Raw genomic sequence first — 13,234 nt, 5'->3', positions numbered from 1 at the left:
CTTGTTCTCTTGTTCGATGATCCGTTGTAGTCTAGTTGGTCAGGATATTCGGCTCTCACCCGAAAGACCCGGGTTCAAGTCCCGGCAACGGAATTGATTTTTAATGCACTTACACATTAATTGGGCTGATGGTTGTATGTCAAGTGCTCAGTTGTATTGTGTTGATGCTCAGCCCAATTAACTGCAGGATCTTTGATTGATTTTGGCCCATTTAAGTTTTGAATTACAATTTTCATTTTTTGGCCCAGTTAACCTTTCCTACACACTCAGGACACGTTATCGAACCATTTTAGATATATTAACACGAAATGATAAATTAAAATAATAATATACGGAATGGTAAAAAACGTAAAACAGTAAAGGAAAAAATAAAACAAAAATTACAAGAGATAAAAAAGAAAGGTTAACACTATTTTAGTGGGTAGTGAGAAGTTGAATATGTGCAAATGCACGGGTAAACAGGCACGGATCTAGGTGTGGATTAGGGTTTGCTGTAACCCACATCATTATTTTTAGAGTGAAAATTTGAGTTAAATCAACTATAGCTGCTCATGAAAAATTGAGTCATTTGCTCTGTTATTATAGTTTTTGTTGCTGTGTTTTTTATGAGTTTATTTGCTTTGTTTTTCTGTCAACACAAAGTATATATGATAATTAATTTCATTTGAAAATCTCAATCTTCTATTTTATTACAACAAGTGTAAACTATCTTTTTTTTTTTTGAAATTATTACTGTTCTGCTATCAAGTTATTTAAAAAATAATTTAGCTTCGCCAAAACTTAGTCCACCTTGTTATTAAATCTTAAGTCCATCCCTATGGGTAAAAGTCTAGTCTTATTTATTGAAGGTATGTGTGGAAATCTGTACGTTTAAAGTACCAAAAGGAAAAGGATGAAAAATGAAGTCCCATTCATCCAGCATTTCTTCATCCACTGTCTTCATCAATAAGGTCATCAAAGTCTCATATATTCAGGAACCGCCTTATTTTCAGGGAATTTCATATCAATCAGCTATTAAAATATATAAGAAATGCAATTGCGAATTGCTTTTTTGTCCACTACTCATTGGACAAGTAAACTCAATCTTGCCATCTTGCGACACCTTAAGCTGAGATTAAAACCCTTTGACCTGGTTAAATATTTGCTGCTTAGTTCTAAATTCCTCACTTCCTTCTAATGTCAATTCCACTTTGTAATTCCCATCTCAGAACTCCATAACGTTTGTCTTATAAGGGTTGCTGGTTGGCCTGCTCTTGGACTCAGCCAACTGTTTATGTTTTGCATTTAGCCTTGTTAACTTACACACTTGCATTTTACAGCCACAAGATCACCCTTAAATCTCCATCATAGACCAATTAGGCAATTATTAACGAAACCAGATCAGCTCTGGTGTTCATGTTAAACTAGTCTCATTAATATCTTTTCATGAAATCAATCTACAACATAACATAAATGATGTTATTGAATAGATTAGCTGATCAGGTTACACTAGTCTGCAACATCATTGTGCATGAGGGCCATTTCTAAGAAGTAAGAAGAAGAGGTCTCAGCGCCGAAAGAAGGTGACCTTCTCTTCTAATTATCACAGACACAGACCCAAGTCACACTCCCACGTCCTTTCCCCCTTTCTGTTTAGAAAATCAGAAAAAAGAGGTTTATATACAAAGTTTTGGGGAAGAGGGAAGCAAAAAACCAAAGCTAGCTTTGCTCTCTCAGAACAGAACCACTTACTCGGGTCGCCCACCAACGGCGTCGCTTTTCCGTTCCCGTCCTTCTCTTACCCTTCCCCAGAAAACCAAGAAAACCCCACCTCTGTTTTCCCCACAAAAACCCAAAACCCCATTCTCAGTTTCCACTCACATTCTTTCTTTCTTTCTTTCTTTCACTCTCTAATGGCAACGGCTAGTTTCTTCTTCTTCCTGATCATCCCAGCCCTCTACTTCTCCGCCGCATTAACCGCCGGTCAACCCCTCCTCTCCGAAATCCAAGCCTTGACCTCCTTCAAGCTCAACCTCCACGACCCCCTCGGCGCACTCACCGGCTGGGACCCATCCACGCCCTCAGCCCCATGCGACTGGCGCGGCGTCGTTTGCTCCAACACCACCAACCGACGAGTCAGCGAACTCAGCCTCCCTCGTCTCCACCTCGCGGGTGGACTCACCGACCAACTCGCTTCCCTCCGTGACCTCCGGAAGCTCAACCTCCACTCCAACAACTTCAACGGCTCCATTCCTCCCTCTCTCTCCCAATGCGCGTCGCTACGCGCCCTCTACCTCCACGCCAACTCACTCTCCGGCGGCCTCCCGCCGGCCGTCCTCAACCTCACCAACCTCCAAATCCTCGACCTTTCTCACAACTCCCTCACCGGAAAAATCTCCGGCGACATTCCGGCCAGCCTCCGGTACCTCGACCTTTCCTACAATGCATTCACCGGCGACGTTCCGGTCAACTTCTCCGCCGGCTCAAACCTCCAGCACATCAATTTCTCCTTCAATCAGTTCACCGGCGGCGTTCCGGCGACCATCGGCCGGCTGCAGTCACTGCAACATCTCTGGCTGGACTCGAACCAGCTCACCGGTACGATTCCTTCAGCCATTTCCAACTGCTCCTCTCTCATACACTTCAGCGCCGACGACAACGCGCTCCGTGGACTAATTCCGGCCACTCTCGGCGCCATTCCGAAGCTTCAGGTGGTTTCTTTAGCCCGGAACAGCTTATCAGGCTCAGTTCCCATTTCTTTATTGTGCAATGAGAATGTGAACTCTTCTTCAATGAGGATAGTGGATCTAGGGACTAATGCGCTCACGGGAATTGCGCCGCCGCAAAATGGAAGGTGTTCAGGTATCTTGGAGGATGTGGTTCTTAAAAACAATCGCATTGGCGGCGGGTTTCCGGCCTGGTTGAGCAATGTGACTACCTTAAAGATCTTGGATGTTTCTGGAAACTTGTTTTCGGGTGGATTGCCGGCTGAAATCGGCAATCTTTTCCGGCTGCAGGAGCTCCGGGTGGGTAATAATTCACTGATTGGTGAAATTCCTACCGAGATTGCGAGGTGCAGCTTGTTACAGATTCTTGATCTTGAAGCTAACTTCTTTCGGGGTAAATTTCCGTTGTTTCTGGGAGATATGAAGAGGTTAAAGGTGTTGTCTTTGGGTGGGAATGAAATCTCGGGTACTATCCCGGCGAGTTTGGGAACACTTTTGGGGCTGGAGTCCTTGAACCTGAGTGGTAATAATCTGACAGGGGAAGTTCCGGTTGAGGTCATGCAGCTAAGCAACTTGACTAGTTTGAACTTGAGCAATAACAAGTTTTCGGGTGATGTTCTTAAGAATGTAGGAGCATTGAGGAGCTTGCAGGCCTTGAATGTGAGCAATTGTGGGATTTCTGGAAGTGTCCCGGCAAGTATTGGAAGTTTGATGAGGCTTGCTACACTGGATTTGAGTAAACAGAAGCTTTCTGGTGAGTTGCCTAGTGAGATTTTCGGGCTGCCGAATTTGCAAGTGGTTGCTTTGCAAGAGAATCAGTTATCAGGGGATGTTCCTCAAGGTTTTAGTAGCTTGACCGGCTTAGTCTACCTAAATCTCTCCTCCAATGCCTTTACTGGTGTCATTCCAGCCACTTATGGATATCTAAGGTCACTAAATGTTCTATCTTTGTCAAAGAATCGCATTTCTGGTGTGATCCCATCCGAACTTGGAGATAGTTTGAGCCTTCAAGTACTTGAGCTTAGTTCTAATCAATTGGGGGACAATATTCCAGTTGAAATGTCTCGGCTATCTAGTTTGGAAGTGCTGGATTTAGGTCACAATAGGTTGACAGGTGCAATACCAGAGGAAGTTTCTAAATGCTCTGCTCTCACTTCATTGTTGTTAGAAGGGAATCAACTTTCAGGTCCAATACCAAACTCCTTGCATTTGTTGTCAAACCTTGTGGTGTTGGATCTTTCCTCAAACCAGTTAAGTGGAACGATCCCGGCAAATATTGCACTCATTCCACACTTGAAGTACTTGAATTTGTCGAGCAACAACCTATCCGGTAAGATTCCAGAGCCACTAGGTTCTCAATTCAATGGTTCTGTCTTCGCAATGAACCCGGATTTATGTGGGAAACCATTGGACAAAGAATGTGGAGATGCTAAAAGGAGAAAGAGAAACAGATTGATTTTATTAATTGCTGTGGCTGCTGGTGGAGCTCTGCTTCTGTTATTGTGTTGTTGTGGCTATGTTTACAGCCTCTTCCGCTGGCGCAAGAAGCTTAGAGAAATGGTCACTGGGGAGAAGAAGCGTCCCAGTCCGGGACGAGCAAGCTCAGGAGGAGAGAGGTCTGGTCGTGGGAGTGGAGACAATGGAGGTCCAAAACTTGTTATGTTCAATAACAAGATTACATATGCAGAGGCATTAGAAGCAACAAGACAGTTTGATGAGGAAAATGTGTTGAGCAGGGGAAAGTATGGACTGGTATTCAAGGCTTCATTTCAAGATGGAATGGTGCTCTCAATTCGACGCCTTCCTGCTTCTTCTCTTGGTGTGATCGACGAAGAGGCATTCCACAAAGAAGCCGAAGCTCTAGGCAAGGTGAAGCATCGAAATCTAACAGTTCTCCGAGGCTACTATGCAGGTCCTGATGTAAGGCTACTCGTATACGACTACATGCCTAATGGAAACTTGGCCACTCTGCTTCAAGAGGCCTCTCATCAAGATGGTCATGTACTAAATTGGCCAATGCGGCATCTCATTGCACTCGGCATTGCAAGAGGGATAGCTTTCCTGCACTCAGTCTCAATGGTTCATGGTGATGTGAAGCCGCAAAATGTTCTCTTTGATGCTGATTTTGAAGCCCACTTATCGGAATTTGGATTAGACCGGCTAACCATAATCTCACCAAAACCGTCCTCCTCAACATCTACCGCAGTTGGTACATTAGGCTATGTGTCACCCGAAGCAATACTAACCGGCCAAGCAACAAGAGAAGCCGATGTATACAGCTTTGGAATTGTTCTATTGGAGATCCTAACCGGAAGGAAGCCTGTGATGTTCACCGAAGAAGAAGACATTGTGAAATGGGTGAAGAAGCAATTACAGAGAGGTCTAATCACAGAGCTGCTAGAACCTGGACTACTTGAGCTAGACCCGGAGTCATCAGAATCAGAAGAGTTCTTGTTAGGAATCAAAGTTGGACTCCTCTGCACCGCTCCTGAACCACTTGACAGACCATCCATGGCTGACATTGTGTTCATGCTTGAAGGCTGCCGCGTCGGACAGGACATTCCATCGTCGGCTGACCCAACTTCACTGCCTTCACCGGCCTGAAGTTTTCTTCATTACTTTTGTTTTTCAATCAAGAAAAACGTTATCATTGTACTAGGTGCTTGTGATTGATTATATTAATTCCATTTTCTTACATTTGCTTCCTGCTTTTGCCCAACTACATGATTACATTGACCTGACGGCGCCGGAGGGCCACTGAATCTCCGGGGTCACGTTCAGTAAAGATTTTCCGGTAATCATGTCAGGACGAAAGGGACTTCCTTAACCCTTTAATGAGTATTCTCCCGCCAAATAAGTGGCGCTTAATCCGTGCCACGTGGCGGGTTTGGGAGTCTGTGAGTGGAGAAAGTAGCCGTTGATGCGACAGAGGCGCCCTTATCGGAAAAGACAATGGGGTCCTTGATATTTTTATCGGCAAAGTGTTGACCCCCACGTGGCCCCTGACCGGACCGTAGAACCAATCGCTTTATACAGTACGTGAAGCAATAATACGAACCATGGGGACCCCCACTGTATCAGAATAGCTAGCTGAGCAGAGAGGACGGGATTTTTTTACAGAGATTATAGAATCCTTGTGATTTTGATTGAATAAAACAAGGAGAGAAACAGAGCATCCCACATTCATTTCTTGGCTCACGAATATCAGCACAGCTGCTTAGCATTCAACTGTGCACGACGTGTCGTTTTCACCTTCACTCCGGCGGCCCTACCCTCGTGGGACTCTGATTCCGACAGGGCATTCAGTTGGGAGCTGACATTTGGTGGCAGTTGTGGTAGCTCATAGCAATTACTCACAGGCACACAGCATGTATCGATTTAGATGGTTTTTACTGCCTCTAATGAAACATGGAACTTTCAGAGCTCCAACGCTCCTCAGTATGAAATTGTATGGTAGCTTCAAGTTTTCAACAAACTTCTTTCATGTCTGAGTTTGCGATGGTCCGAGTTTTCAACCAAGTTGTAACTTGTGACAATTGAAAGCTCGGAGCATCGCATACTCTCAAGCACAACAGTTACTGCTGTTTAGTGAGTCTGTTAACACCAGACCAGCTAATTGATTTCAACTCCAGATGAGGGCCATGCTGGACCGAGCACATATATTCACAAATCACAACTCAATTACAAATATAACTAAACGTCAATATGACGAAATCATGATGTGAACAACATAGTCGTTCAAAATGGAACAGAATGGATGCAATCTATTAAAACAGCCACTGGTTACATCTTAGACGTACAGAGACAGTAGGTTGGTATTTATGCATACATGAGTATAGCAGATACATATACTCGAAAGAATATAAAGACTGAATTGAATTTGGATGAATCATCTTAAATATAGAGATACAGAGATCGTGTAACATGTACAAAGGGAATGAATGCATAAAGCAACTAAGTATTTATTTCAGGCAGCTGTCAAACCTTCAGGAAAGGATTCACTCTCAGGGTTAGGTGACAGAAATCTACGGCAAGCGTAGAATACAGCTGAATGGAAACCCTCAGGATTGTCTATGAATACAAAGTGTCCCGCCTGCAATTATTCATGGAAAAACTTCTAATGATACAAACCAATCGATCAAATAGTAATTATTGAAAAGCAATATAAGCATACACAATAGAGGGAGGAAGGAGGGAGAGAGTCTGACCTCAGGAACTCTAATAATCTCGCACGGGACCTTCATTTCCTTGCGAGCTTCTTGAGCCCCTTGATAATTCATCCAATCTTGATATCCATAAATAAAAGTCGTTGGCACTTTCCACTCTGATGCACTGTACATCAAAGGGGACAATTTAACACAGAATGAACTCTCAAACTCATACCAAAATAAGAACGAAAAAGAAACCAGTAAGTAGAAACAGCATACCTTTGAAGAAGTGGCTTCCGAGCAAAAGCCCCAAAAGAAAAAATATATTTCAAGCATAACTCTCCACTGGCTTTGGCAGCTAAAGTATGGTATACGTAATCTTCAATTGAAGAAGATACTATCAGTGATCTTCAAACTATGAAAGAGATATACAGAAAACAACTTAATACATATCAACCTGTTAGCAGTTGGGATTCATGTTCATTAAGGGTGGTCCCTGCTGCACGAGCGCCAAATCTAGAATTCGTGTAACCCCGAACAATCTTTGGACCCCAAGGTCCTAACCCTCTGCAAATTAAATAAACATGCTATATAAGATAAACACATCTTTCCTTGTTTCATCCCTAAATGAATAGTTCCCAACTTGCACAATGGATACAAAGCAGAAAGAGAAGTATCGTATTCTCAAACTAGCAATAAGTAAATGCCAAAAGAAATTGTTAGTTAGCCAAGGATAACTCTCTAGGGTAACAACTAGAGGAAACAAAAGACCACCAAGACATATAGGGTAAGGGTAAATATACAGTACAAAAACATATCCACAAATCATAAGCAGAGACAAACACTATCAACTAGATGCAATTTTGTAACTCTTCAAATGCATGAATCTCTCAGATATGCATTTCCATAGATGCCGACTTAAAGGGTGTGAGAGTGTGACTTAGTGTTTCGTATGCAATGGCGCATGTGGCTAGAGTCAGCAAGAAACTTGAACAACAGAACATGAGATGCATAACTTAAATGATGGACATTAATATATCACCAAGAATATTACCCTTTTTGCCAATTTAATATATAAGTGGAAGGAAACATGAGAAAGAAAAGGTATTTACCTGATCAGTTTCTGAGGAGTAAAATTTGACTCCCACAAATGGTTAATAATTGCTCCTTTCCATGTTGTTTTGAATTGCATAATCCATTCATTCCTTGCATCTTCTGCTGACGAGAACCCAGCAGAACCGACTAAAACTAAATGCTTAATGTGCTCCGGGTGCTATTGCATAAATAACATCAGTGTCAAAAATATACCCAAGTACTGCCTGCCTAAGTAAAAATAATACCAATGGGGAATGACCAATACCTTTAGAGCATACTTGGCAGCAACATAACCACCAAATGAATGTCCGAGTAAAATAAAGTTACTGAGGTTTTTGGCTTTCCGCCATTCTTCCAAAGAATCAATGAACCAAGCCTCGGTTTCTGCTTAGCCAATTCCAAATTTAATCAAAAGACAAAGATACATTATACTTATCGTCAACATTTGGTCAAGAATCACATCATTCATCCTTAATCCTTATACACTCATATCTAAAGTTCATCAGTTCTTATGACATAGTCGACTTACCTTCAGTGCTTTTGCATGTAAAATCGGGTCTACTTGATCCACCCCAGCTGCAAAAAATATCAAGACAATAATTTGAGCACACAATGTCTGATATTGAGAATTGAATTTACAATAAAGTATGAAGTTTTTTATAATTCTTAAATCAGTTGGAAGAGAACAGTTCCAATCTTTCACATTATATTACATACAATGCCAGTGAATTAAGCTTTTCTGTATATAACTAATCAAATTGAAACATTGCATTGAAGCCGAAAATAGCTCACCCTAGCTGATCAATAGCAATGACCCTGAACCGACTAGCAAGAGCCTCAAAATTTCTAAAGAAGAAACCTTGAGAAGCCCCATAGCCATGAACCATGACAATAGTGGGAGAGTCCTCTTTGCTGTCAAAAGTAACCGTGTTGATAAACCTATCCTCATTACTCGCAGACCTAAACCACCTCACCTTCGACCCGGGCGGGCCGGACCCGATATTGACCCGCTCCTGAACATACGGAGTCCTGCGAAACCCGACCAATTCTCAATTTAGGGTTTAATAATCAACCACCAATCATAGCAAATTAACCAGAATTCAGTTATCCAATTACGATTTCAGGGAATTGAGATTGAGATTAGTTAGGTATACTTGACAATAGAGAGGAGGCGATTCTCGGCGGCAATGATGTGATCAGTGGAGGTGGGGATCCAACGGAGGACGGAGGGCCAGAAAGACTTGGACTTGGCGGCGGTGGAAGGAGAGGACCGGAGGTCGGAGGCGCACCTGGATATTTCTTGGGCCATTCTGGAAGAGAGTCTACGAAGGCTCATACGCTAAGTTTCTGTCAAGGGGGATTTTGGTAATAACGGACACGCTAAGCCACGCGCTGTAGGAGGGAGGTTTATAGAAGAAGAAGAATAAGCTCCCGCCGCCGCCGATGTGCGCGCCTTTTTGACACGGACGATGAAGAGCTTCGAATGGAAGGCAACTATTCTGGCCGCGTGGGATTTTATGCGGCCTCGCTTACGTGATCAGTGACTGATTATGTGGAGCAATTAAAAACGTTAGCCATGACGTAACAACGAAAACCTCTCAAACTAGAACCTAGAAAGCAATGGGCAACGACACCATGGTTGACTAGAAGATTATATTTCTTCCTTTCCAAGTAAAGGATTTCAAAGCATTTACTTAGTGCTCGTCAACGGGTTGGGCCGGTTATTTTCACAAATATGAAAATCTAAGCTCACCCACCTAAAAAACGGACATAGCGGGCTTTTACGGGCCGGCCTTTGTTTGTTTTTACGGGTTACATAAATACTCTTATTTAAGAGTTTGAAACAATAAAAAAATTATTAAAAAACATTCTAAAAAAAAGTCACAAATAATTTCTAGTTTCGAAATATTATCGATCGACACCAGTAGATGTGATCGATATATATATTTTAGGGACCCTGTAAAAATTTTGTTCATTTTGAACATGGTTTGACCGTTCGTACTTATGGTCAACCAAAAAAGAAGCGTTTTGACAAATTAAAACCTTATTGACCGGGATTTTGCCAAATGAGTTTTCTCGTTGTGACCACGCACGATCGGTGACAAAAATTAGGTGATTTCAAATATGTAAACAGCTTTCAGCATTCGTATCTTGGTAATGTGTCCTCCCTTATGGCATATTATTGGTGTTTTTGGTTTACCGTAAATTCTGACGATCAAACGAGGTCCGAATTGGATGAAATTTTTACATGATCACTAGATATATATACTGATCACATCGGCTGGTGTTGATCAATTTCAATAAGTTTACTTACATAGTTGATTCATAATGCGATAGTTTTATTCTAAACGTAAAATAAAAGGTTGTGATGCATTAAGGGACACTTTGATGATCGACAATTCTAGTTCGAAATATGGTCGATCGACACCAACGGATGTGATCAATATATATGTTTAGGGATCCCGTAAAAATTTCGTCAGTTTTGGACATGGGTTGACCGTTCGTACTTACGGTCAACAAAAAAAAGAAGTATTTTGACATATTAAAACCCCATTGACCGGGGTTTCACCAAATTGGTTTCCTGACTGCGACCATGCACGATCAATGACAAAAATTAGGTGATTTTAGAAATGCAAACGGCTTTCGGCATTCACATCTTGGTAATTGGTCATCCCTTATGACATATTAGTGTTATTTTCGGTTTACCGGAAATTTTGACGGTCAAACTAGATCCGAATTGGATGAAACTTTTACAGAGTCACTAAATATATATACCGATCATATCAACTGGTGTCGATCGGTCCCAAGAAGTTTCCTTCATATAGTTGCTTCATAATGCGATAGTTTTATTCTAAAACTAATAGAATATGCATGTATAATATTTTATTATTTGACGGGCTTTTACGAGCCGGGCCTTGCAGGATTTTAGTCAGCTGAGCCCACGACCCTGGCCGGATTTCACATCTCTAAATTAAGTCGGGCCCTCTACCCACGGAAGCAGGTTTTGGCAGGCTTTCTTGCGGGCCGGGTAAAAGCCCGTCGGGCTTGCGGGCCTCCGCGGGCTAAATGATGAAGCGATTTACTTTCGTCAGTAGAATTTAAAATGTGGAAAACTAGTACTCTGAAAGACTTTTTGAGTTTTCTCCAAGAATGTCAAACTATCGATATGCTCCAAACCATGTTGAATATTCCAAGAGTTATGGGCTGCAAAAATCCGTGATAAAATTGATTGGTTGCATACATGGAGATGTAGTTGTGGATCTAGGATTGAAATATTACCTGACCTAATTTTAACGGACAAAAAAAATTTGCTATAATGTATATATTTTTTAATTTATTAAAATAACAAACCTACATAAAATGTATTAAAAACATTTTTTTACTTGCTCGAATGATGATCATCATTCATCTTGAAAAATTCATTATAAAATTCATAATCACTGGACAAGTAATCCGCCCATGTGTAGATGATTAAAATCAGTCTAAATGGTGGTTGAAGCAATATAAACTAGAAAGCATGTAATACACGACATAATGTAATCTTAAATATTCATATGTTTTGATTATCATGCATCTGTACTTACACTTCACCCATTATGTCATGTGTTTTACTAGGGCTAGGCATGGGCCCAGACGGGCCGGGAGTAGATGAATCTCAGTCCTGTCCCGTAATTAAAAATAAAGGACGAGATTATGTGTTTCTAAAAGTGATCATGCTGGATCCGTGTCCCGTTCGAGATCAGGACGGAATCGGGACTAAAACGGGGCTAAAATGATATTTGTAAAATAATGCAATAATTATCTCATAATGAAAATAAATAATTAATCAATTACCATATACACTAAAACAAGTTCAATTCTACTTGTTAATTAACTTTAGAGGCACATCTTGCTTAAATCCATTACAGGACGAGACGAGATTAAACGAGACTTATTAAGTTAATCTCGATCTCGTCCCGTTATTTCAAAACAGGACGAGATGTACATTTTTCAAACATGAATCTCGTTCTCGTCCTTGTAAATTTAGGGACGAGACCGGGACGGGACCATGATTTCGGGACCAAATGCCTGGCCCTAGTTTTTACTACAAAAAATGAGAATATGCTAAGTGTCTGGGTTTGGATTTTAGAACCTCTTGATTAGGCTAGCTTCATTATGTAGAATCTTACTATGAATATGTAGGATAATAGAAATGATTCAAAAATTAAGTTTCTCCCGTCTCACTCTATGGCAGCATAAAGGTTTAGTCGTTTAGATCCCAAATAGATTGAGTCATTGAGATTCTAAATATGATGGTTAATAGTCCACTAAAATTTTATATCATGTACCAAACTAATCAAAGTACTTATCTTTCACCTGAAGTACCTAAGGGTATGTTTGTTGCACAGGACTGCTACAGCTCAGCATAATTTCTACAGCAACGTTGTCTTCCTCCAACCTAGCTTATTCTATTGTAAGGCTTGTCTCATGTTCGTGCCGTTGGGACTAAGGAGCAAACCAATAACCAAAGCAAATACAATCAACAACATAGCCCAACAACAGAGCCAAATTATTATTGGAATAAGTCAGAATCATAAAACCCAGAACAATGTTTCTTCTTTCTTCATCTTCAACATTAAAAGAAAGCCATAAAAATTCACTACCCAGCAAAGTATCTACATGGAAGAAAGGTGAAATCGATCATATAGACTCGTCAACATTTAGAAATTCCAAGCCAACATTTGTATCAATTTGCAGCATCAACTTCCTTCATCCCCAATTTTGCAGCTTCACCCTCCATCCCCAATTTTGTAGCAAACCCCAAAGCTTAAGTCGCGAGGCACCAACACAAGAAAAATAACAAATCAAAACACGAAACAACACCGTGAAAGAATCCGACAAAGGCAGCCCAAAATCAGCGAGGAGGATCCCCTGATGAAGCGCCGCATTTCCACCTGGGTCGTCCCTACCAACGACAACGCCGTCAATAGCCGTCTCCGGTGCCTCGACGAGCCTATGACGTTATTCGGGGAGTCTAAGATGGAACAGCGACAATGATTCTGAATCCTGATTAAACTAGACTCGACACAGCTGAAGAAAAATATTAGAAGGAAGATAGATGTAAGAGGGGAAACGACGAGAGGCCTTGGATAGCGACATGTTATTCAGAGTCGTTGTGAGACCAATTTTGGGGGCCTTTGGGATTCCTCTAACACGCTCAGTGGAGTCCCATGTGCTACCAAACACGGGTTTAATTTCTTTGGACTGACCAAGGTTGTCTTATGGAACACAATCTCATGTAACAAA

The 13,234-nt window shown here is 41.5% G+C and overlaps 2 protein-coding genes and 1 non-coding gene across 3 annotated transcripts; 2 read left to right on the top strand and 1 right to left on the bottom strand.

The window, feature by feature from the left end:
• Positions 1 to 20: 20 nt before the first annotated feature.
• Positions 21 to 93, top strand: TRNAE-CUC (transfer RNA glutamic acid (anticodon CUC)). The gene has a single exon. It is a non-coding gene; the product is annotated as a tRNA-Glu (tRNA).
• A 1,319-nt stretch (positions 94 to 1,412) lies between these two features.
• Positions 1,413 to 6,713, top strand: LOC126782599 (probable LRR receptor-like serine/threonine-protein kinase At4g36180). Its single transcript, XM_050507876.1, has one exon. The coding sequence runs from the start codon at positions 1,893 to 1,895 to the stop codon at positions 5,307 to 5,309; it is 3,417 nt and encodes a 1,138-aa protein (XP_050363833.1). The 5' UTR covers positions 1,413 to 1,892; the 3' UTR covers positions 5,310 to 6,713.
• LOC126782600 (1-acylglycerol-3-phosphate O-acyltransferase) lies at positions 6,450 to 9,425 on the bottom strand. Its single transcript, XM_050507877.1, has 9 exons — positions 9,103 to 9,425; positions 8,741 to 8,977; positions 8,478 to 8,524; positions 8,214 to 8,332; positions 7,966 to 8,126; positions 7,311 to 7,420; positions 7,133 to 7,232; positions 6,914 to 7,037; positions 6,450 to 6,798 (listed from the first exon to the last, which is right to left on the bottom strand). Exons 1-9 carry the CDS (start codon positions 9,282 to 9,284, stop codon positions 6,673 to 6,675), a joined length of 1,206 nt encoding a protein of 401 aa, XP_050363834.1. The 5' UTR covers positions 9,285 to 9,425; the 3' UTR covers positions 6,450 to 6,672.
• Between the last annotated feature and the right edge of the window lie 3,809 nt (positions 9,426 to 13,234).

This window comes from Argentina anserina, chromosome 2 (genome assembly GCF_933775445.1).
Source record: "Argentina anserina chromosome 2, drPotAnse1.1, whole genome shotgun sequence".
Classification (NCBI taxonomy): Eukaryota; Viridiplantae; Streptophyta; class Magnoliopsida; order Rosales; family Rosaceae; genus Argentina; species Argentina anserina.
The sequence above is the reverse complement of the archived record's forward strand: the minus strand, read 5'-3'. Positions and strand labels throughout refer to the sequence as shown.